Source organism: Peromyscus maniculatus, chromosome 1 (genome assembly GCF_049852395.1).
Source record: "Peromyscus maniculatus bairdii isolate BWxNUB_F1_BW_parent chromosome 1, HU_Pman_BW_mat_3.1, whole genome shotgun sequence".
Lineage (NCBI taxonomy): Eukaryota > Metazoa > Chordata > Mammalia > Rodentia > Cricetidae > Peromyscus > Peromyscus maniculatus.
Window position 1 is genome coordinate 139,171,824 of NC_134852.1, and position 25,429 is coordinate 139,197,252.

The window sequence follows — 25,429 nt, forward strand, 5'->3', positions numbered from 1 at the left end:
GAGGCCGAGAGAGCGGCACTCTATCATTAAAACACGGCTGAACAAAGTGTGTCAGTCAAGAACTTTACATTTCATGAAAATCTCCGTCAAAAATGGAAGCTGAAAAGAGTTGAACTTTCATGAAGGAATTCACCACCCTCAGACTTGTTCTTAAAAAAAAATAAAAAAAAAAGGAGGGGGAGGGTCTAAGGGAAATAATTTCACACAAAGAGAATCGGAGATAGTGAGTATGTTCACAAGTATAAATGATGTAGCTTCTTCTCAGTTTATACAGAAGACAGGTGACTGTTAAAACAAAGGGCCAGAGAGATGGCTCAGCAGTTAGGAGTACCTACTGTGTTTTCTACAGAGGGCCAGAGTTCATTTCCCTGCACTAACATCAGACGACTCACAACTGCCTGTTACTCCAGCTCCTGGGTAGTCAATGCCCTCTCCTAAACATTTCCTTACAAATAGATGAGGAAGGAAAGAAATGAATTAATTTAAAGCAGGCTGGGAAGATGACTCAATGGTCAAGAGCACTGGCTGCTCTTCGAGAGGGTCTTGCTTCCATCCCCAGCGTCCATGCAGTGGCCGATAACTGTCCTTAACTCCAACTCCGGCCCCAGGGGATCTAATATCCCCTTCTAGCCTCTGAGAGCACAAGGCAAGCCCCTGGTGCACAGACACACATGTAGGCAAAAAAAAAAAAAAAAAAAAAAAACCTACACATAAACAAACAAATTCCAGTAACAGGGGCTCTACAGTTTATAGACAAATGAAATACATGATGACAGAAAAAGAAAGAGAGGGAGACCACAGAATGACACTGTTGAGACGTCAGAGATCAAGAGATCACAAGGAAGCGGTGATTAGAGGGATTTAATGCTCTAATATTAAAAGAATTTATTTATTCTAACTGCCAATACCAGAGAACCTGAAATTGGTAACTGAGTGTTTCGCTCAAGAACCAGAAAAACAAACTCCGGGGCTGCAGATGCAGGTCAGGGGCAGAGTGCTTACCTACCACGCAAAAGGGGCTGGATCCAATCCTCAGCTCTACAAAAAGGAAAAGAAAGAAAAGCTAAACACAGACAGAAAGAGATAAAAGGAAAGGGTAGGAATCAAAGGAGGCAGAAACCAGAGAGCATTAGAGAGGGCATTTGGCAAACTCCTGGCAACATTTGTCTTCAGGGGAAGAAAAATAAAGCAAGCACTGAGGACCAAAGAACCAAAACCGGAGAACCCATTTGCACTAAAGGAGACAGAAAACACTATGCAAAGGTTTAAAAGGTCCAAGTTTGGCCAGGCTTGGAGGCTCAGGATGTAATCCCAGCAGTTGGAGGAGGACCAGGAGCTGAAGGCCTGCACTGAGCTGTATTAGACCTTGCCTCAAAACATAACCACTGATTAAGAGCACTGGCTGCTCTTCCAAAGGACCCGGATTCAATTCCCAGCACCTACACAGCAGCTCACAACGGTCTGTAACTCCAGTTCCAGAGGATCCAACAACCTCATACATGCAGGCAAAAACCCAATGTACACTAAATAAATAAATCTTTAAAACAAAATAAAAAAACATAACCACCAACAAAACAAACCACCCCCCTAAACTGAACAGCTTTAACTAAATGATTGAAACATGTATTCGAAGATACAGCTTACTAGGGCTGGAGAGATGGCTTAGTAGTTAAGAACACTGGCTGCTCTTGAAGAGGACCCAGGTTCTGTTCCCAGTACCCACTCAACCACCTATAACTCCAGTTCAAAAGGATGTGTAATTCTCTTTCAGCTTCTCCATCGGCTCCTGTGAGCATGTAGTACACATAAACTCGCGCAGAAACACACACATACAAAACTTAAAAAACTTGAAAAATTAGAATGCATTCTAATTCAAAATTGTACACTTTTCTTATTATCATAATACTTAAGTACCTATAAACCTATCTCAATCTATTTTAATAGTATTTCACTATAGGGATGTATCATAATTTAGATATTTTTCTGTGATGGATACTTAAATTTATGTCTTACTAAAGAAAACATTTTTTCCTAACTAAAGTCACCAAGGTAAAAAGATTACAAATCTAGTCTGAACAGTGATCATTTAAATTAAGAAAAAAAAATTAAGACTCATTCAGCAGATAGTAAGGTTGAGATGAAGGATATCTCTTTGACCCATGAAGATTCCCCAGGCACTGGGACACAGTAGAAGGTCTGTCTTTCTGCGGTGGTAGATCGTGGAGAGCTTAAGTCAAGCTCTTGTTGAGGCTGTAATATACAGAAAAGCATTTTTAATTTTGTTAAGAAAAATAATTTTCATATAATAAAATCAAAATAAATGTTGTTACCTCAAGTTAATGTAATTAACAAGCAATTCATTTCAATTTTATTTATTATTATTATTATTATTATTTATTATTATTATTATTATTATTATTTTTGAGCCAGCCCCTCTGTACACAGCTCTGGCTCGCATGGACTTTGCAGTCCTCCACCTCAGACTCCCGAGTACCAGGAAGCACGGTGAAGGCAGATGCTGCCACCACAACACGCTATGCTTCCAAAACTACCTTCTTTCCTTTCTTCTTTTTCTGGGGTGGGGTGGGGGTGGGTTGTCACTCTAGCTGTGTTGGGCTCTAACATTTAGCAATCCTCCTGCATCAGCCTCCCAAGTTCAGGGATTCCAGGAGTAAGCCACTACATCCAGCTTTCCAACTTTCACTTTTACTGTATTTATTCAATTCTTTCCTTGTGTGTGGGGGTAGGAGGGACATGAGCACGCAGTGGCTTACGTATGGAAGGGAGAGGACAGCCTGCAGGAGCTGGTCTTCTCCTCCTACCTGTGGAGTTCAGGGACTGAACTCACGTCCTCAGGCTTGGCAGAAATTGCTTTTACGGAGTGTCTCCCAAACCCTTGAGCTATCGTTTTAAAAAACAAAACCAAGGGAAATCTTTTCAAACACAACAGCCAAAACAATGCCTTCCTCAAAGCCATGATACACAGTACCCTAGTTAGGAAATAAAATCCTTTTAAAACAGAGCATGAGCTCCATGCCAAGAGTCCTTGCTTACTGGGTATGATGGTCTGGGTTCGATTCCCAGCACTTAGGAGGCAGAAGCAGGCAGATTTCTGTGAGTTCGAGGTCAGCCTGGTCTACTGAGCAGGTTCTAGGACAGCGAGAGCTACACAGAGAAACCCTGTCTTGAAAAGCCCCCCCCCACACACACACATAAAATCAACAGTTTCACCACATCATTTTCACACATGTATTATATATCTTACTCATATTTAAGCTAGAAAATTTTTTGGTTTTGTTTTTTGTTTTGTTTTTGAAACAAAGTCTTATGTATCCCAGGCTGGCCTCAAACTCACTCTGTACTGAGGATGACCCTGAATTTCTGATCTGTTTCCTAGGTGCTAGGAACTGAACCCAGCGCTCATGCATGTTAGGCAAGCATTCCATTGTCTCAGCCATGTTCTCCACCTTCAAACCAAGTTTGTTGCCTTTTTTTCTTTCTAAGGGCAAGGTCTCATTCATTCATTTAAGACTTTATTTGGCAGACACAAACTCTGAGTCTGTGGCTGTGTCATGCCAAGATTACTGACTTATCAGTTTATGCTACTGTACACTGAGGAGGAAACCTTAAATAGTAATATAATCACCAATGCATTAGGACTCCTTAAGGAAGCATCAATCAAGTCAATCCATTAACTTGGCATCATATTTGTCTTATGGAAAAAGACACAAACAAAGCCTGAAGCTCCTCGTGTGTGTGTATGTGTGTGTGTGTGGTCAAGAGAGTCCATGACTCTGGGTCTCCGTCAGAAGCTGCTGCAGCTCCTCAGTTAGAGTGGGCTCCGTCTCATCAGCCCACTAAACCAGAGCACTGATTCACTAGGTAGGAGCATTCTTCAGAATTGTACTAATACTTATAAGTAGCTGTATTAGTTAGCATCAGCCATCAATTCTTGGGAGATCTGAGTAAACAAAAAGTAAAAAGCCCCCCAAAAGCTGATGGAGCGAAAAAGTTCTGGATCCATAAAGCATAGAACTAGACCCCAAAAAGGTAACAACAGAGGCCTCATCTTCCTGTGGTGGTATTGTGTTCCCCAAAATATTGTGTACTCTAATAAATTTATCTGGGGTCAGAAAACAGACAGCCACTAGATACAAAGGCTAGAAAATGGTGGCACTCACACCTTTAATCCTAGCATTCCAGAGATAGAAATCCCTCTGGATCTCTGTGAGTTCAAGGCCACATTGGAAATAGCCAAGCATGGTGACACACGCCTTTAATCCCAGAAAGCCAGCCTTTAATCCCAGGGAGTGGTGGTAGAAAACAGAAAGATATATAAGGCGTGAGGACCAGAAACTAGAAGCATTTGGCTGGTTCAGCATTTGGCTGGTTAAGCATTCAAGCTTTGAAGCAGCAGTTCAGCTGAGAGCCATTGGGATGAGGACACAGAAGCTTCCAGTCTGAGGAAACAGGACCAGCTGAGGAATTGGCAAGGTGAGATAGCTGTGGCTTGTTCTGTCTCTCTGATCTACCAGCATGGACCCCAATAACTCGCCTCGGGTTTGATTTTATTAATAAGAACTTTTAACATTCCTGCTACATCTTCCTACTGACCTGCCTGGAATCCTTATTTCCTTCCCAACAACTGACTATTAGGGTCTGTGTTTCAACAGAAAACACAGGAAAAACATAAAGCAAATGACAGGAGACATTATTAACTGTCTGGCTTATTTAGCTATGCTAATGGTCTGTGAAAATAAAAGAAACTTCACAGCCCCAGCTAAGACACCACATGCTGAGCAGGTGTCAAAATGAAGTTCAACTGACTTTCACAGCTACATGACACCCAATCCTCTCTATGTGCTTTCCCTGTTACGGACAGGGAAGAGGGCTTTCCTTACTTCTTTCCATCAGTGAAAAGTCTGTTTTAAAACTCATGTGTAGAGGCAAGCGTGCAGTAACACCCCTGCAGACCCAACACCTGGGGGGACCCAGTAAGAGGACACAAGTTCCAGGCCAGGCAGGCTACAGAGCGAGATCCTCACACAAAAAGGTGTATTTTTGCCAGGCGGTGGTGGCGCACACCTTTAATCCCAGCACTCAGGAGGCAGAGCCAGGCGGATTTCTGTGAGTTCGAGGCCAGCCTGGTCTACATAGCGAGATCTAGGACAGCCTCCAAAGCTACACAGAGAAACCCTGTCTTGAAAAACCAAAAAAAAAAAAAAAAAAAAGTGTATTTTTAAGTTGGGGATACTGGTCAACTCAGTAAAGTTCGTGCTTCACTTTAGGAGGCCTATGTTTCTTTAATCTCTATACCACCCCCACCCCCACAACCCCCAAACAACCTCCCCCTAGAAAAACAGGGTGAGATTTCACTGTATTTTCCTGAGAGAGTGACAGGACAGCTGAGTGGGCACAGCCTGATTAGCTGAGTTTGAGCCCCAGGACTCATGAATGTCCTCTGACCTCCACGGTGTGTGCCCTCTGCACCACAAAACAAAACAACAACAAAAAAAAAAACCCTACAAATATTTAATTATATCTACTTAAGAAAGTGTTAAGCCTAAATTAATCTTTCACTTTCATTTAAACAATCATAGACTATGCTTTTAGTCATAGATACCTTGTCATTTACAATCTTGATAAAAATCTTTAAAAGACAAAATTATGTCAGAAAAACTCGTAAAGACAAATTAAAAAAATATTCTGCCTGATTTTTAAGAACTCATTCACACACAAGACAGATACATTGAAGACCAACCAAAGAAAAATGAATTTTTCAGGTGAAAAAAAAATCATGCTAAAAAAAGTTTCAAATATCATAAAAGATACATACCCCACATTCTGCTATATCCCTGTATTTTCCAAAATGAAGAACCTATAACCAAAATAAAAGACAGAGTATTCTATAAATATAATTAATATCACAGATTATAAATAGAGCTTAAGAAGAAAGCACTACATACTCGTGCTTTTGTGTTCTGGTTAACCGTCTCATAAACTCCCATGTAAAACTCAGGGTCAAACATATCCTGAATCATGCAACGGAACTTGACAAAGCTGTTAGGTTTCAAATAATGAAGGGGGACTTCATTCAGTGATGGTACCTTCAAAGACAGCAAACAAGCAAATCAGCAAAGGTGTCATCCTTAAATGTAAAACACATACATATTCAAACTCTAGCCCTATCCGGAAGCTATATGCTCTCAATGCTTAACGTAACTGCTGAGGAAGGAAAACCTTTCCTCTGAATTCTTCCCGTCCTGTGATAACACTTGACCATAATAGGATGTTTTCCCTTCCAAAAGCACGTGCAACCCTCCCGCCTGCCTTCTCTATGTTCTGTTTCTTGTTTCCTTTCTTTTAAGACAAGGTCTCACTTGGTAGCTCAGAATGGTCTGGAATTCACTAATAGTCGAGGCTGGCCCCAAACTTGTCATGATCCTCTAGTGTCAGTCTCCCAGATTGTAGACATCACCTACTACAAAGAATTCCTGAACCGTTTCAATCAACAGAAAGGCATGCACTATGATGAGTTCTCTGAGTATTAACGCATGCCAATTCTTTTAGGAGGGGACAAAACACAGGTGACAGCCGCTCTCAGAGCCACGGTTTACCAGAAAGGAACAGTCGTTTACTGCCACCTAGAGGCAGCACAGAATCAGACCAAAGCCTTTCAACGCCTTGTACTGGGAACTTCTAATCACATGAGGGTCTCTACTCTGCTGAGAGAAACTACAGCCAGCCAACTCCCTCCCTGTAAACAGCAGTAAGCTCACCCATTTAGGAGCATTGTTTTCCTTCAGCTTTTCCTTGAAGTATTCAATAACTTTCTTCTCCCAGTCAGGATTAACTCCATTTTGGGCTGAAAGAGAAACATGGTCATCAAAGCACAACATGGACCAACAGATTATGTTCAGGTCAGTAACATGTAAGCTTAACAGTTAACACAAGCGCAACTGAGACATTCACAGGTATTCAAGGAGCTTTGCTGCTGGGTGCTGGTACCACAAACCCAGGCTGCTGGCCACATGGCTCTCTGGCATTAACAATTGAGAGGCAACACCTGTGGACTGGTATGTGGTTCACCTAGACCAGCACAAGCTACAGCAGATAAAGCACTCAGCTCAAAATACTCTTATGTATAGCAATACACCCTGATGTATTGGAAAGTGGTGAGTTTTTCAAATCACATTTGTTTATTTAGTGTGTGTACGTGCACGCACACTTGCAAGGAGACCAGAGAACAACTTGCGGGAGTTGTTTCCTGGGGATCTAACTAAGGAAATCTGGCAATAATCTGAAGCCTTTAACCTACATAAACAGTATAAAGAACACGGGCATCTTTGCTCCCTTTGTCTTATTATTTGCTGGATCACTCATAAGTCTTTTCTAACCCACTACAGTTGCATGCATTATGTACATCTGCCTTCTAAATATTTTACTGTTTCTTAAGAATACCGTAAGTCTAAACAATCTTAAGACTATAAGTCTAAACAGCTGTTATAATACTTAAAATACTTTTTAAAAAGACTTATTGTAAGTGTATCTGTGTATAGGCATGTGCACTTGAGCACAGGTGACAAAAGAGGCCAGAAGAGGGCGTCATATCTCCTTGAGCTAGAATTACAAGCGATGGAAACTAACTCTGGATCCTCTGCAAGAGCAGTAAGTGCTCTTAAACACTGAGCCAGCTTTGCAGGTCCTGATCCAACCAACTATCTATGTGGCAATGTCAGTTAGGAATACTTTCCTGCCTGGCGGCGGTGGTGCACACCTTTAATCCCAGCACTCGGGAGGCAGAAGCAGGCGGATCTTTATTAGTTTGAGGCCAGCCTGGTCTACAGAGCGAGTTTCAGGGCAGTCAGGGCTATACAGAGAAACCCTGTGTTTAAATAAATAAATACATAAAAACCAAAACCAACTGGTTTGAAAAAAAAAATGGCCCCCAAGTGACACAATTAGGAGGTGTGGCCTTGTTGGAGTGAGGATGGTCTTGTTGGAGAAAATGTGTCACTGTGGAGTTAGTTGGCTCTGAGGTCTCATGTATGTTCAAGATACTGTGCAGAGTCACAGTCCACTTCCTGTTGCATTCTGATCAAGATGTAGCCATCACCATGTCTGCCTGCATGCCACCATGCTCCCTGCCATGATGATAATGGACTGAACCACTGAACTGTAAGCTGTCACTTCAAATTAAATGTTTTCCTTTATAAGGTCATGGTGTCTCAGCAATAGAAATCCTAAGACAGCAAACAAATAAACAAAACAAACAAACAAACAAAGCAACACCCCCCCCCAAGTGCTTTAAATAAAAATTTGCCTGAGCATGGTGGTGCATGTATCTGTGATCCCAGCCTGGGCTCTGTAGCAAGACCTCCTACCCCAAATTAATTTTGGATTTGTGTGATGTTTCCTTTTCATTAGATTTCAGTCAAATATGACCAGTGTTAAGATTCCAGGTCATTGTTTTAGAAGAGGCAAATGTCGTTACCATGCTAAAAACTCAAGTTCCATGTCATCTAAACACCAGGGAACTAAGCTTCTACCCGATCTTCAAAGAAGCCAGGAGAAAAGCACAGGCAAATTCCCCAGTCGCGCAGTTTGAACTGGTCTGGCAATCCGCTGTTCTCCTCGTAGTCTTTCTAGCAGTGGCCTCAGTCATCCGAGCACTAGCCAGTTGTTTCTCAGTTGTTCAGTCCTGCTGCCCGCCTGCCAAGGAAAGCCCCTGGGAAATGAAGCGTTTCCCCTTCGTGTCTGCTCTCTTCAGGCTTTGTGTAAAAGTCAACAAATTCTTCTCCTCAGTTATCAAAATCTTAACGATCTCACGGAATAAGATGCTGCCCAATTCTAGAATTCTCAGCACAGCAACAAAACAAAACCTAAGAGCAATAAGCTAACCTGTGCTTTTGTGTTGTCCGACTCTAGCATCAAAACTAAGGCCCAGTAAGATCTTTGAAGTGGGCTGTGGATGTGGGTCAGTGACAGTGGTTGTCTAACACACAAAAGGTCTCGGGTCTAACTCCCAACACTATAAAGATGGGGGGAATCTTATGAGGGTGTAAATGACACAGCTGTGACCTCAGTATTTGGGAGGTAGAGGCACGAGGATCAGGGGTTCAGGGTTCCTCAGTTATATAGTGAGTATAAGGCTAGCCTGGGCTACATGAACCGATCTCAAAGAAAAAAAAACAAAAAACACACAAAAAACCTTTAAATTGTAATTCTGTCCTTCAACACCAATCATACTAGCATGTAAGTGATGCTCTAGCCTCCTAGCAGTACATATGGAGACAAGATGTCTGTTGTTCTCTATCAGAGAGGCTCATCACCCAAAGTGGCAGCCAGTTCTTCTCCACGACACATACAGTATTATCTGCGCTTATAGGTAAACGGTGCTGGTTACCGGCGGAAAAGTCACGGCCCATGGCCACAGCTACCAGAGTTACAAAGAGCTTTATTAGGAGGAAGGAGGGGATAGAAGGGAGGAGAGCCAGGCCTGGGGGCGAGGGAGAGATGGTGGGGGAAGCAGAGCAGAGAGGAAACAGAGAGGGGGGTGGGGGGGGGTCCACGTCTGGCTTTTAAAGGCAGATACATAGTTGCCAGCACCGGCTGATGACGCAAGACCCGGAGCTGTGTGATAGTAAGGGCCAGCTCCTAACACCTGCAGGAGTGACTTCCAGGTGGTCAGAAGAGCGGAGTTATCTACAGAACACAGCTAACCCCCACCCCAGCCTACATGTCTGGCAAGCCTTTGTATTTACCACACGGCTGCTCTAAACAGATGCCAAGTAAGAGGAATTTGTTTCTGATGGTGATGGAGCCGAGTCTGTCAGAAACACACAAATCTTCTTTAGCGGTTTCCAAACATTTTCCCTTAAGTGGGCCAAGCTTGACAACCATAGTTCAATCCCCAGGACCCACATGATGGAAGGAGAGAAGTGATCCCCCAAGCTGTCTTCTGACCTCCACACATGCATGACCCCCATTCTCTCTCTCCCTCCCCCCCCCCACATTCAATTAAAAACTGAAGAACAGAAACAACTTTAGTGCCATACTCCAGGTTTTGTTCTTAGATCTATGACCAACTGAATTAATTTCTATGTAAAGTATGAGATTTAGGTTGAGATTTCTATTTTTGCATATAAATGTTTAGTTTTGCTTCAAAAAATATCCTTAGGCCTGGTGGCGGTGGCACACACCTTTAATCCCAGCACTTGGGAGGAAGAGGTAGGCTGTTGGGATAATCTTCTTGTATACTGTGTGAAGATGTGTCTTTGTCCTTCCTCACCTGCTTAAGGCACCTTCTGATTGGTTTAATAAAGAGTCAAACGGCCAATAGCTAGGCAGGAGAGGATAGGTAGGACTTCCGGGGAAAGACAGGAACTCTGGGAAGAAACCTGGGAAGAGAGATTTGCCAGCAAGACGCAGAGGAAGTTGGATGTACAGTACTAAGCCATGTGGCAGAATGTAGATTAATATAAATGGGTTAATTTAAGTTTTAAGAGCTAGCTGGGAACAAGCCTATGCTAAGGCCAAGTTTTCATAATGAATAAAAAGTCTCCTTGTCTTATTTGGGAGCTGGCGGTCCAAAGAAAGCTTGGTTATAGTAGGTGGATCTCTGTGAGTTCAAGGCCAGTCTGGTCTACAAAGCAAGTTCTAGGACAGCTACACAGAGAAACCCTTCCTCCAAATATCCTTTATCCATTGGATTACCCTGTGCTCCTTTGTGAAGAGAGAGAGAGAGAGAGAGAGAGAGAGAGAGAGAGAGAGAGAGAGAGAAGAAGAGGAGGAGGAGGAGGAGGAGGAGGAGGAGGAGGAGGAGGAGGAGGAAGGAAGGAAGGAAGGAAGGAAGGAGAAAGAAAGAAGAAAGAAAGAAAGAAAGAAAGAAAGAAAGAAAGAAAGAAAGAAAGAAAGAAAGAAAGAAAGAAAGAAAGAAAGAAAGAAAGAAAGAAAGAAAGAGAGAGAGAAAGGGCTGGAGAGATGGCTCAGAGGTTAAGAACATTGACTGCTCTTCCAGAGGTCCTGAGTTCATTTCCCAGCAACCACATGGTGGCTCACAACCATCTGCAATGAGATCTGGTGCCCTCTTCTGGCATTCAGGCAAACATGCAAGCAGAACACTGTATACATAATAAATTAAAAAAAAAAAAAAAGGAAGGAAGGGAGAGATAGAGAGATAGAAAGAAATAAGAAAAGTAAGAAGAGTAGTAGAGATAGAGCCTAAAACCATTTTGTTCGGGGAGACTAACAAGACAAATAGGATGGTTCCACTTAGTACGGGAACTAGAGCAGGCCAGTTCATCCAGACAGACAGCACAGTGGAGACTCTGTAAGAGGCTAGAAGAAGGCAAGCTGGGTAGTTCGTGGTTATGGGACACGGAATGCCCTGGCATTGCTCAGTCCCCATAACTGAAGTCTAAAACTAGCCACCTTGAAACAAGAAAACTACCCAGGAGGGAGACTGAGGAGGAGCTATGTGACGAGCTGGCTAGGTATCCAGTGAGGAGGCGGCCCAGTGGAGTTCCAGCCCAGCCAGACGACACAGTAAGAACCTGTGACAAACAAGTCAGAGTGATCGGAAAATGGCACCATTTGTCAGTTTTAAAGGCTGAAGAGGTCCAAGCCATTTTAATGTAGGCAGACTCTTATGGAACACGTGAGGGGGCAGGCAATATGCTCACGCATTCACACGTGTATGCACATGTATGCACATATGTGCAAGGGACAAACGAGATCCTAAGGTGCTATTTGTCAGGCACTGTCCACTTTTTTGGATAGGCTCTCTCACTGGCTTAGAACTTGCCTAGTAGGTAGGCTGGCTAGCCAGCAAACCACAGAGGTTTGCCGATCTCCACCTCCCCAGTGCTGGGATTAAGGGCATGCATTCTAAACCCAGCTTTTCCTTGTGAGTTCTGGGTAGTGAACTCAGGTCATCATGCTTGTAAACCAAGCATTTTACCAACTGAGCTGTTTCCCAGTCTGGTAGCCAGGCTCTTTAAAACTCAGAGAGACAAGGGTCAGAGTCTCTCTCAGAACCTCCAGGTAGGGATGCAAGTCTGCTGACAACCTGACTTTTATTCCAGTGATACTCATGTGTCACACTTCGGGCCTCCAGAGCTGTAAAGTAATGAATCTATATTGTTCAAGCCACTGAGCTTGGTATGTTACTACAGGAACAGGATGTTAAATAAGTTGCTGAATGTGTCTCCAGAGGTCTTCTATTATCATCCTTCTACCTGCACAGTCTACAGCGGTATTGCCTCATTCCTGGTATGGGTAATTTGTCTTCTTTGGGTTATCAATTTTGTTAATAAGAAGGAAATAAAATATTAGGGATGTAGTTCAGTGGTTCAATCCCCAAGACCCCCAAGACCCATAAACACATACTTAAAGAAAAAGCAAAGAGGGGCTGCAGATGTAGCTCAGTTGGTAGTGCCCAGCATGCATGACAACCTGGGTCACTTGCATAAACCAGGTGATCTTAGCAGTCAGGAGGTGGAGGCGGGAGGAGCATACTGCATGACTGAATCCCCTGAAATGACTTGTGGAGCATAGGTGCACACTACCAAAGGATCGGCTGAGCTCAACGCCTCAGGGAAGGAGGGATGCTGGCTCCGAAAGCTGTCCTCTGACATCACATGCACACCGCTGCAACATGCGCAAACTTCCCACAGTAGTAAGTAAGTAGAATGTTAGAAGAAAGAAGGTGTAAGACCACCTCCACCTACTAGCGAGTTCAAAGGTAGCCTGTACTGCATGAAGCTGCCTCAAAGGAAAACAAAAAAAAATGTTGGGCTGGAGAGACGGCTCAGTGGTTAAAAGCACTGGCTGCTCTTCCAGAGGACCCTGATTCAATTCCCAGCAACCACCTGGGGCTCACAACCATCTAGAGTCGGACAAAGTTGTACACGCAGAGAACACTCATATTCATAAAACAAATAAATCTTCTTTAAAAAGTTTCACTGATTTGCTTTTTTGTTTCAATCCTTAATTTCTGTTCAATCACTTTCTTTTCTTCTGTGTGACTCAGTGGATTTTAGTCTTCATTTTTTATTTTATACATGGAAACAATGCTTGAAGCCTCCTTTTCAAATACACACACAGCAATGTCTCTGGTTGTGCTTAGAGAATGTTCTTTACGTTTCCATTTTTTGTTTAAATGAAAATAATTTTCATAAGGACTTCTGTTTGATCTATTGACTGTTTATAAGTGTTCTACAAGTGTGAGTTTTTCTGTCATCTTTCTGATTTCCAATCCCTTCTTATTGCTGAATACACATGATTTCCCTTCTTTGAGGTTTGTTGAACTTGTTCCTAACTCAGAATGATCTATCTTGGCAAAAGTTCCATATGCTCTTGGACAGTGCCTGTGCTGAGGCTGGGAGTTGAGCACATTAAAGGAGCCTGTTCAGTTGATGGGCACTCTCAGAGCTTCAGGAACTCTGCTAACTTCCCAGCTGCTGTGAGAAGCTGCTGTGAGAACTGTGGCTGTGTGTTCCCACACCCTCCAGCTCGTCAGGGTCTGCATGAGTTCAGAAGCGTTCCCACTGGTGCATATATGGTCATATCTTCTTGGTGAACAGACCTACTGTAAAGCTATGTGTCTCTTATTCTTGTCTTAAGACAGTTTTAAAAACTATTTTAAAACGAGGTTGCTGGGTGGTGGTGGCACATGCCTTTAGTCCCAGCACTCAGGAGGCAGAGGCAGGCGGATCTCTGAGTTCTAGCCAGCCTGGTCTACAGAGTGAGTTCCTGGACAGCCAGGGCTGTTACACAGAGAAACCCTGTGTGTGTGTGTGTGTGTGTGTGTGTGTGTGTGTGTGTGTGTTCAGAGGACAATTTTCAAGGGTCAAGTCTCTCCTACTAAGTGGGCCCCAGGAATTGAACTCAGGTCTCACCTTTATCCACCAAGCCATCTTGCTAGCCAAAGGACCATTCCTTTTTTTTCTTTTCTTCATTTTAAAGAGAAAGGGTATCAGTGCATACTCCTGGCTGGCTTGGAACTTGCAATGTAGCCCAGGCTGGCCTTAAACTCAGAAATCCACCTGTCTCTGCTTCCTGAGTGCTGGGATTAAAATTGTTCACCATTAAACTTGGCTTTTTCTTTTTCTTTTCTGCCCCCCCACTCCCGCCCCCAAGACTAGGTTTCTCTGTGTAGCTTTGGAGCCTGTCCTGGAATTCGCTCTGTAGACCAGGCTGACCTCAAACTCACAGAGATCCACCTGCCTCTGCCTCCCGAGTGCTGGGATTAAAGGTGTGTGACGCTACCACCCAACCATGCTTGGCTTTTTCCATTTTTAAATTTTATTAAAATATACTCGGTGGTGGTGGTGAACACCTTTACACACCTGAAATCACAGCACTAAGCAGAGAGACAGGAGGGTCAAGTTCAAGGCAAGCTTGTATTACATGACACCCAGTCTCAAAAAAAGAAAAAAATGGAAAAACAAAAAACCCCAAGTATAGTATCAGCAGAAGGACAGCTCAATGAAATGAAATAAATAGCCTATAAGTTTATCAACATCAATGTAGCCAACTGAACTTCCAAAGGAGCAAAAGCAATATGGCAATACACAAGGGAGAGAGCCCTGTAACAGTGCTGGGACAAAGGAGTCGTCACTGCACAACTGCAAGCTAGGCCCACACCAAGAGTCTGTCACAAAACTAACTTACAAGAGATCGCAGAAGTAAACAAACAAACACACAAATTGTACCGTTATAAAATTCGTAAAGTATCACACAGAAGAAAACCTAGATGGCCAAAAAATTGGCTAAAACTGTTCAAATAAACCAAAGGCATACTCCACACACAAAAAAAAATTAAAGATAAGCTAGACTTGCTCCTTTCCTGTTCCATGAAGGAAACTGTCAGAAAAAAAGGGACACACGCACTCACGTGCGCACACTCACACAGCGAGAGCAAGCACTATGGTGTAGTGATAATGCACAACACTGAGCACACTACATGCAGATGAGGGAATGCGTCCAGACTACTCTGTAAAGAACAAGTCCTGGGATGCAGGTCAGCAGAGTGCTTCGCCTAGGCAGCACGTGCTGTCAGAGCAGTGGCTTCCATCCACTGCTGCGGGAAAGCCAACTCCAGAGCAGCTCCAGAAGACGGCTGGCACTAAGCTGACGCACTCCTGTCACTCGAGCCTGGCAGTGCAAAGGACTATGGACTTCGGACGGTAACAGGCTGATGTAGGAGATATATGTAGCTGAGGCAGGGCCTTGTGTGCAGAGGTCATGGGACAACTTTTTAAATAACTTCATTTTATTTTATATGTAGGTGTGGTGCTTGGACGTATGTATGTGTACCACATGGGGGCTGCCAGTGGTCAGAAGAGGGCATCAGAACCCATGGAACTGGAGTCACAGGCAGTTACAGTTACCATGTGGTTACTGGGAGTCTAATCTGGGTCCAGAGGACTGCTCTGGACTTCATTTTCTCCTTCCACCTTTAGCCTGGTTCCAGGGATGGAACTCAGGTCATCGAGTTAGCACTTTGAACCACCACATTGGCCCAGGGAGGATCTCTTCACTGTGACAAACACACTTCTCTTTAGGAAATGTTACCATTTGGACAAAGGGGAGGTCTTACACGGAAAATCTCTACCTTTCAATCCTCCTGTGAACTTAAAACAGCTCTAAATAAATTGTTCAAAGTGTATATAAGTAACAAAAACTAAAATGGAGGGAAAAATCTTAAATGACTGCACAAGCAAGTACTCTTTAGAATAAGGTGTTCAGCCAGGCGGCGGTGGCACACGCCATTAATCCCGGCACTCAGGAGGCAGAGCCAGGCAGATCTCTGTGAGTTCGAGGCCAGCCTGGTCTACGGAGCATGATCCAGTACAGGCACCAAAACCACACAGAGAAACCCTGTCTCCAAAAAAAAATAAATAAATAAAAATAAAAAAAAAATAAAGAATAAGAATGGTGCTCTAAATTATAATGGCCAATGCTTAGCTGCCCCTCCCCCAGAATGCTAGAGACAGAACCTAGGGTCTCCAGCACAGTGAGCATCCGCTCCACCAAGCCACAGCCCTCTCTCACACCCAACTTCTTATTGATTTAGAAAGTCTCACTATGTTGTTGAGGCTAGCCATGAAACTGGCGTTCTTTCTACCATCCTGAGTGTTGGGATTTCAGGTATAGGTGTATGAACCCAGAGGACAACAAGTGTTATTTTTTGAGACAGGAGCTTTTGCTGACCCAGAGCTCACCAAGTAGCTAAGATCTGAATTCAATCACAAGCACACAGAAAAGCTGGGTATGGCCATGGGAGCCTATAACCCTAGGACAGGGAATGGACACAGGTAGATTCCAGAACTGGCTAGCCAGCTCCCATAGCCAAAGCTGTAAGCTTTGGGTCTAGTAAGACCGTGCTTCAAGAGAATAAAATGGAGAATGATAGGGCAGGATATCCAGTCCTCTGATGTCTACTAGACATGTACATGTATGCACGCACGCACACACGCACGCACGCACGCACGCACGCACTCACGCACGCACGCGCTCACACACACGCCACCCCTCAACAACAAAACAGCACAAACCCACAGCTGTCAAGAAGTACTGTGTGGAGAAAGATCAGAGACCACAGAGTAGACATTGAGTTCGGAAATAAAGCCACACAGCTGCAATCAACTGATTTTTCAACCAAGATGCCCAAGCTATAATAAGGAAAGTCTCTTCAACAAACGGGACTGGGAAAGCCCGACAGCTAAAGAATGACTTTAGACCCCTAACTCACACACTATTTAAAAAAAGGGGTGGGCAAATATAAGGACATCCCAAAATATGAGCAACCAAAAGGAAAATAAGTTGGACTTTATCAAAATTAAAAATTCATAGTGGCATTGCTAGCGGGGACAGAATCCTCTGTTATCAAGCCGAAAGACCGGTTCAATCCCTGGCTATGCTTGTGGACTGGAGAGAAGGAAACAAAACTCCCATAATTCAACAAGAAAAAGGCTGATTTAAAAACTCTGCCCACAGTGAGGGTGAGGCTGGCCTGGACCGCATGAGACTTGGTTCAGAAAGAAAGAAGGGGAGAGCCTGGGACCAGCTCGGCTGGCAGAGTGGTTGCCTAGTGTGCACGTGGCCAGCCTGGGATACACGACATACTCACTGCCTCACCTACTTACTCACTGACTGCAAAGGACTCAACAGAGAGTCTAGAACGCACTGTTATGTAGCTCAGGCTGGCCTCAGACAGACCTGCAGCAAACCAAACTTTCTCCCTTGGCCTTTCACGTGTTGAGATTACAGGCACAAGACACCACACCCAGATTTTCAACAGACATATCCTCAGAGTATACCCAAATGCCAATATATACACATAAGATGGTATTTATTATTGAAGAAATTAAAATAAAAACCTCAACAGCATGTTCACTTCAGCAGCACGTATACTAAAATTGGAACAAATCAGAGAAGATTGGCCCCTGCACAAGGATGACATTCAAAATTGTTAAGTATTCCATATTTAAAGGAAAAACAAAACAAAACAAAACTACAAAAAGAAAAAACCAAGCCGGGTGGTGGTGGCACACGCCTTTAATCCCAGCACTCGAGAGGCAGGTGGATCTCTGTGAGTTCGAGGCCAGCCTGGTCTACAAAGTGAGTTCCAGGAAAGGTGCAAAGCTACACAGAGAAACCCTGTCTCAAAAACCAAAAAGAAGAAAAAAAAAAAAAAAAAGAAAAAGAAAAAAAAAAAAAACAGCAGCATACAACTTTACTTCTACCCAAATGGCTATAACAAACAACAAATTAAGTGGTAGGAAAAGATCTGGAGAAATCGGGGCTGGAGAGATGGCTCAGCGGTTAAGAGCACTGACTGCTCTTCCAGGTCCTGAGTTCAATTCCCAGCAACTACATGGTGGCTCACAAACATCTGTAATGAGATTTGGCGTCCTCTTCTGGCCTGCAGGCAAACATGCTGTATATATAATAAATAAATCTTTAAAAACAACAACAACAAAAAAAAAAAAACCAGGACTCTTAAAAAATATTAAAAAAAAAAAAAAAAAGATCTGGAGAAATCAGAATGCATGTGTCTTGGTTAGGGTTTCTATTGCTGTGATAAAACACCATGACCAAAAGTAACTTGGGGAGGAAAGGGTTTAATTAATCTTACTGATTGCAGTCCATCATTCAGGAAGTCAGGGCAGACACTCAAGGCAGGAAATGAAACAGAGCCCATTAAAGAGTGAATAAATAAACAAAAATCTTTCAAATTATGTATTAGTTGGGGTGAGTGTTTTGCCTGCATATACGTTTCTACACCATGTGTGCTTAGTGTTGTGGAACGCAAAAGAGAGCATCTCAAGACCCAGAACCGGAGTTACACACAGGTGTGAACTGCCATGTGAGCGCTGGGAATCCAGCCTGGGTCCTCTAGAAGAGCATCTAGTCATCAGTCCCTAAACAAAATACTTTACAATCACACACAGAGGAATGTTATTTTCAGTCATAAAAAGAAATGCAGTAAAATGCATGCTGCAACATGGATGAAGTCTGAAAATATTCTAGATGAAAGAAAGCAGCCCCTAAAGGCTACATGTTAAATGACTCTACTTGAATAAAAAAAAAAAAAAGTCCAGAATATGTTTAGGGTGGTAGCTGTTAGAGCACTGGAGGTGTGTATGTGTGTGTGTGGGGGGGAAGCTTGGGGTTTCTTTTGGGGATGATGGAAATGATAATGTTTTTGGTTGTACACCATAAAAATACCAAAATCAAAACCACAAATGTTGTGGATATTATTTTAACTAGGCAAAGCTGTGTTACATTTGTTCATGCTGCATTTGTTTAATTATGTAAAGATGTGTTGCATTTGTTCACCTTGCCTGCCTAAGGCACCTGGTAGATAGCTAGAGCTGAATGACTAATAGCTAGGCAGGAGAGTTTGCAAAGGCGGGGCTGGCAGGAAGAGAGAATGAGAAGAAGAGAAACCAGGGAGGAAGGGAGGGACACACCTGGGCCAGAAGTCAAGCAGCCGTCAGCCAGACTCCAAGAAGAGTGAAAGGAAAACAGGCTAAGTTATAAGAGCTATAAAAAAAAAAAAAAAAAAGAACCTAAGCTAAGGCCAAGCATTCATAACTAATAATATGTCACGATTTGGAAGCTGGTTGGTGGCCCAAAAGAAAGCCTGCTACACCCAAATGGAACAGGCTAGAGAGATGGCTCAGTGGATAAGGGGTTTGCTGCTACCAAGCCGGGGACCTGAGTCTGATCACTGGGACCCATGTAGAAGGAGAAGAACTCTCAAAAGTAGTCCTCTGACCTCTACACTTGTACTGTGGCACTCCTATGCCCATATCTCCTACACACACACACACACACACACACACACACACACGCACACGCACACGCACACGCACGCGCACATGCACATACTCAGAGTCTCTAAATGTAATTTTGGTTTGGTTTTTCAAGACAGTTTCTCTGTGTAGCTTTGCGTCTTTCCTGGATCTCGCTCCGTAGACCAGGCTGGCCTCGAACTCACAAAGATCCGCCTGGCGCTGCCTCCCAAGTGCTGGGATTAAAGGCGTGTGCCACCACTTCCCGGCTCTAAATATATTTTTAAAATACTAAAAATCATTAAATATTATTTATATAATTTAGTAGTTATTAAACCTAAGGCTCCACATAATACCCAATAACCAGCTATATTCCCAGACTTCTTTTTATTTTGAGACAGATTTTCATTAGTTGTCCAAGAAGGCCTTGAACTCACAATCCCCTTGCTCAACTCCCAAATACCTAGGGCTCCATCCAGGCTTACATTATCAAGTCAAACATACATTCTTAAATTGCAAATTTTATGTGAATATATCTGAATGAAAATGTTTTTGCCACCCCAAAAAGCCACACACAAAAAACACTGGAAAGCAGGAACAGTTGAAAGTGTTTTGACCTGGGCCAGGTTTGGTACTACAAATCTTCAATCCCAGCACTTGGGGGCAGAGGCAAGTATATGGATCTCTTGTGAGTTTGAGGGCTGCCTGGTCTACATAGTGAGACCCTGTTCAAAAAAAAAAAAAAAAAAATCAAATACTAAAAGGAGTTTCCCTCAATGGGTGAACATCCTGTAACTTACTTAACAGGTCTGCATTGGCCTTATAACCACATGATTTTACTTACTACTTAAATACGCACGCATTTTGCCATGGCTGCTCAATTCCCTCCTTTGAGACCCTCCTCACTGTTAAGGCATACCTCAACAGCCATGACTACCCTACATAACCCTCACAGCCATGACTACCCTCCATAGCCCTCACAGCCATCAGAGCTAGCCAACCATGAGTGACAGTAGAATCTATACTGGGCCAAGTAGATCTTCTATCCCTAGAATTTGGGACAAAGGCAAGTGTGGGCTGGAACTGAAAACAAGTGAATCTGTGGGCTACAGAGAAGAAAAACAGCAAGCTAATAGAGCTGCGTCCTTGAGGGAGCTGCCTGGACTTCCTCTTCCTTCCTAACCCCGACCTCACTCTACTCAGTTCCTCAAAACACCAGGTGCCTCCCCAGTGACTTGGGGCTCTAGCCTTATCATAAATGACATTTTGGTGCCTACCAAGAGCAGAGTAGTAGATAGAAGAGCTCCAAGCTGGGCTCAAGCAGTAAGACTGTGAACTGCCTGGATTCACGGTGATGGCAAAAACAGACCCGCTTTCACGGGATCTTATTATTGCTTTGAATTCTTGAAAACACTTGTCAGTAGATACTCAAACTTCCCCTCTTTACACACTTGCCAGTCTTGTCCATCAGATTCAACCAAGGAACCAAACTAAGCCAAAACTAAAACACCCTCAAGTGAAGGGGCAGCTATAACCAGCCTGAAATGAACAACAGTTCTGTGGCCAGTGAGATGGCTAAGTGAGTAATAAGACCATTTGCTGCCAAGCCTGATGCCCTACGTCCAATCACCGGAACCACATGGGACAGAAAGAACTGATTCCCAAAGCTGTCCTCTGGTGTTCACAAGCATGTGTGTGTGCAGTCTTTCCCCCACATAGTTATGGAAAGGATTGGTGGCAATGCCTTTAGTCCCAGCTACTTAGAAGCTGAAGGAGGATCACTTGAACCCAGGAGCTGGATGCTGGCCTGGGTAAAATGACAAGATCTGGTCTCAAAGTAAATGAATAGTTATTAAGCCACATTATCAATACAGTGGTCAGGCATGGCGACTACTGTCTCCCAGCACTTAGGAGCCAGAGACATCTGGTTAGAATGAGTTGGAGGCCAATCCAGGCTCCAGAAAACAATCTCAAAACAAAACAAAAAACCCAAAACAATGGGGCTGGAGAGATGGCTCAGTGGTTAAGAGCACCGACTGCTTTTCCAGAGGACTCGGGTTCAATTCCCAGCACCCACATGGCAGCTAACAACTGTCTATAACTCCAAAATCATGACACAGATGTACATGCAGGCAAAATGCCAATGCATATAAAATAAAAATAAATTAATTATTTAAAAAAACAAGAAAACAAATAAAAAACAAGAGGAAAACTAAAGTAAATGTTTCCTAGCACCCAGAGAAAAAGGCTCATAACTGCTTCTAACTTCTGGTATCCAAGGGCACCTATACATGTACATATAACCTCACAGAGAAACACACAAGTAGATATAAAAACCCCTCAGAAGACATGCAGATAAAAGTGATGGTGCATGCCTGTAATCCCAGAACCCGGAAGGCTCAAGATCAGCATAGTGGGTACCAGAGAAGGAAAAAAGGACAGATCAAATACTAAAGCCATAACATACAAGGTCAACAGGAGCTGGGTGCAGTGAGGTATGCCTGTCATCTCTGCACTAGAGGCTGAGGTAGAAGGATGGTCAAGGTCAGCCTGGGGCTACCCAAGAAACTAAAACCCGGTCTCTAGAAGCGACTGAAAGCCACTGGTTCCAGCACAGAAAGTGCAGCAGAGAAGCTAGACTAGAAACAAGGAAGGAGAGTGTCACCGTCATCCAGAACACCACCACAGTCCTAGACCATGACAACAGTCTTGAAGATGAAGTTTCTGGACAGGATCGAGGGACATTTAATAAATCTAAAGCTGATACAATACACTGACAGCAGCTGGGTGTGGCGGCCCAAGAAATACCTACTAACTAAAGCTGGTACAACTACTGACAGAAACTGGGTGTGGAGGCACATGCCAGTAATGCCAGCATTTAGGTGGTGAGGCAGAAGATGAAGTCTGAGGTCAGCCTGAGCTACAACAGTGAGTTCAAGGCCAGCCTGGACCACACAGCAAGATCCCACCAAGCACAGGCATGGGGCTAGGGAGACGGCGCCGCAGTTAAGGTGGAAAACTGCTCTTTCAGAGGACCCGAGTTTGGTCCCTACCACCCATGTCTGGACGTTCCCAACAGCCTGTAACTCCAGTTTATTTTGTGTGGGGGGGTGGGGGGTGGGGGGGTGTGTCCAACACCTCTAGCTTCTAAGGGCAACTCCACTCAAATGTACATACCCACACTCTAGCACACACATACACGCAGTTAAAAATAAGTCTCTTAATATTCTCCAACTCTGCTACCTCTTACAGTCTCTACCCACATGTAGCTAATGAGCATTTGAAACTTAGTAACAACAAGGAGTTTAACCTTTAATTTTGTGTAATTTTAACTAATTTAAATAAGTGGCTGCTGTATCAGACACACAGTTCTAGATTAGTCATCTAACTTAAATATGTGACAGGATAATCAACTTGTGTAACAATATACAACAGGGACAACAGAATGGGGAAATCAATTCCCTTCGATGGGAAGATGTTCAAAGCATATTAAGAAACACGTATTTTAGGATAATATGAATAACATCACAGTTTTCAGTTTTAAGAAACTATAAAACAGGGTATATATAATGGCCCACAACTGTAGTCCCAGAATCTGGAGACTGACAAGCTCAGAACTCGAGGCTACAAAGGAGACACTATCTCAAAAGCCAAGGACTAGATACGACTCAGTCATAGAGCCCTTGTCTAGCACGTGTGAATTTCTGGAGTTCTTTATCTAGCACTGTACCAAACTAACTCCATGCAAAGAAAACAGATCCAGTGTTAGGGGTAGGCTCACTGGTGGAGTGCTTACCTAGCACATTTAAGGCCCTAGGTTCAATCCCAACACAGCCAAAATAAATAAAGTAAGACAACCATAATAAACCAAACAGTGGTTACCCTAAACACAACAGGGGCCTTCCTATTTCCTTTCTTACTTAAAGAGTCCCCGTTTAAAACAAAGCAAAACAAAACAAAACAAAACAAAACAAAAGACACCAATTTTCTTTCTATCTGAAGAGAAAACACAAGAAAGAGTTAAAACAACTCCCTGGGCAGAGGGTACAGCTTCAGTGGTGGAATATGTGCCTGTGCCTGGTTCAATCCCCAGCACCAGAAACAAAAATCAAACACAAACCAAACACTGTTTCCAAGCTTAACCCATACAATGTCTTCAATGCTTTTACTACAGGGGTGCTTAACGTGATCACAACGGCAGGAAAATAGGAGCAATATGGAGAAGAGCAGATTACACTCTGAGGACAACCAAGACGACCTTTCCAAAACATTCCACAAGATTTATGTTAAGTCTCAAACCCGGGACAAATGGCTGAGGTGCCTACTTAAGATATCAAAGTGGACCTGGCTGCCAGGTTCTCCCTGCATCCTTCTGTCTCTACCTGTTACAGAGTATGCTTGGCACATCCCACCTCCTACCCTAAACTTCTCTAGCCCAGGGGCTGGGCTGCCCTTCCCTATAGAATCCAGCCATTTTGGTTACTTGGTCTCTTCTGTCTACCCTTTACCTTCTTGGCCTCTTGGTCAGGCTCCCCCGCTCCTCCCATGGCCCAGCTCAGTCTGGTCATGTCCACTCTGGACTCTCCATGATGTCCCTGCTTCTGGTTACACTCCCTCTTTTATCTACAATAAACTTTCTCCTCCACCGTACAAAGGACCAGTCATGTCCTTTCCTTATTTCTTTTCTTCATTCAATATACAAAATAGTGTAGTACCAAATTATTTCTTTCCTGTACTATGACGAGATGTATGTGTGCCTTAGGATCACACTTAAAGAACAAAATATGACAAAAAAAATATATTCAATCGTATTATATTTAAAACCACTTTATTCCTACAGCAAGTCCAGGGTCCTGGGGCATTTCTCACAAATAGATATCCTGGCTGGGCAAGGTGGCACAGGCCTGTGATCCCAGCACTCCATAGGCTGAGGCACGAGGATTTCCATGAGCCCCAAGCCAGCCTGGGCTAGAGATCTTATCTCAAAGAAAAAAAAAATGGGAAAAGAATTCTAATATCAGTCATGAGAACTTAACCCTTTAAAGTCCCAAACCTTTACCTCTGGGAGGATTTTCCTTGAAATGTTATCTATGCATTTGAATCTTCAGCCAGTATGGAATTGAATCCTCACTTGACATTTGGGAGTCATCATTATTCCCAACACTGACTGTTGGGTCCAATATTTTGAACTTCAATCACTAGCATTTAGTGAAGGAACATAGCCCTTTTAGAGTCTCAGCATACAGGTTAGTCTCAAACTGGCAATCATGCCTCAGCCTTCTAGGTGATCGAATCACAGGCAAGCTGCCTATTCCCTTTGAAAACCGCCCTAGATTGCTACATATGAATCTGCTTCTCTCCACCTGCATCCTACCCAGACCATTCAGCAGGCCACGCGTGCGTTCTCCTACTGAGCTATAGCCAAAGCCCACGATTTATTCTTTCGTGTGCAAGCACATCCCCTCCCCCTCTTCATCAGCTGTGTGTTCACTGACTAAGGTACTTCTATCTGTTGCCTTTAGTTTCACCCTGGGAAACAACATAATTGGTTAGAATTCTGGGCAAAAATAGTAGTTACTATGGGGGCATTAAGGCCCTCCTACAGGAAACACAGTCCACGGAGAGCGGTGGCTCATGCCTGTGACTCCAGCACTTAGGGAGACTGAGGCAGGAGAAATGACAAACTAGCCTGGGCTACACAGTGAGTCTCAGGCTAGCATACATCAGTCTAGGAAACAAATAGAATGTTTCATGACATCGGTTAAGGGCTGCTGAGGACGCTAGCTTCTTACTAACTCTTTCCTAGCATCCATCCATCTCTCTCTCTCTCTCTCTCTCTCTCTCTCTCTCTCTCTCTCTCTCTCTCTCTCTGTGTGTGTGTGTGTGTGTGTGTGTGTGTGTGTGTGTTAGGAAGAGACTGAACCCAGGGCCTTGCACCTGTAACTATGGACCCTACAATGAAATATCCCTCTGCCCCCTCACTGTTTTAAACGAGATGGCAGAATTCCACAACCCTTTAATTCCATGCAAGTCAGGTGCTGCAGCTCTATCAGTCGTTTCTAATAAGGTCCGAATTCCGTCGTCCCTAGGCGCAACGAAATTTAGGGATGCGAGTGGGAATC

The 25,429-nt window shown here is 43.6% G+C and overlaps 1 protein-coding gene and 1 pseudogene across 3 annotated transcripts in view; one reads left to right on the forward strand and one right to left on the reverse strand.

The window, feature by feature from the left end:
- The window catches only part of Mcmbp (minichromosome maintenance complex binding protein), a 54,115-nt gene that overhangs the window by 27,710 nt on the left and 976 nt on the right, over positions 1-25,429 (reverse strand). For 2 of the 3 annotated variants that reach the window (XM_076553551.1, XM_076553544.1), the window contains exons 2-5: positions 6,780-6,865; positions 5,967-6,107; positions 5,837-5,878; positions 2,149-2,250 (exon numbers count right to left, since the gene is read on the reverse strand). In XM_076553551.1, the coding sequence (XP_076409666.1) occupies positions 2,149-2,250; positions 5,837-5,878; positions 5,967-6,107; positions 6,780-6,865 (371 nt within the window). Of the gene's footprint in view, positions 1-2,148; positions 2,251-5,836; positions 5,879-5,966; positions 6,108-6,779; positions 6,866-8,494; positions 8,835-25,429 lie in introns of those variants that run through there. The other variant, XM_076553549.1, reaches the window with a different exon arrangement.
- LOC121826953 (U6 spliceosomal RNA) lies at positions 17,399-17,498 on the forward strand (annotated as a pseudogene).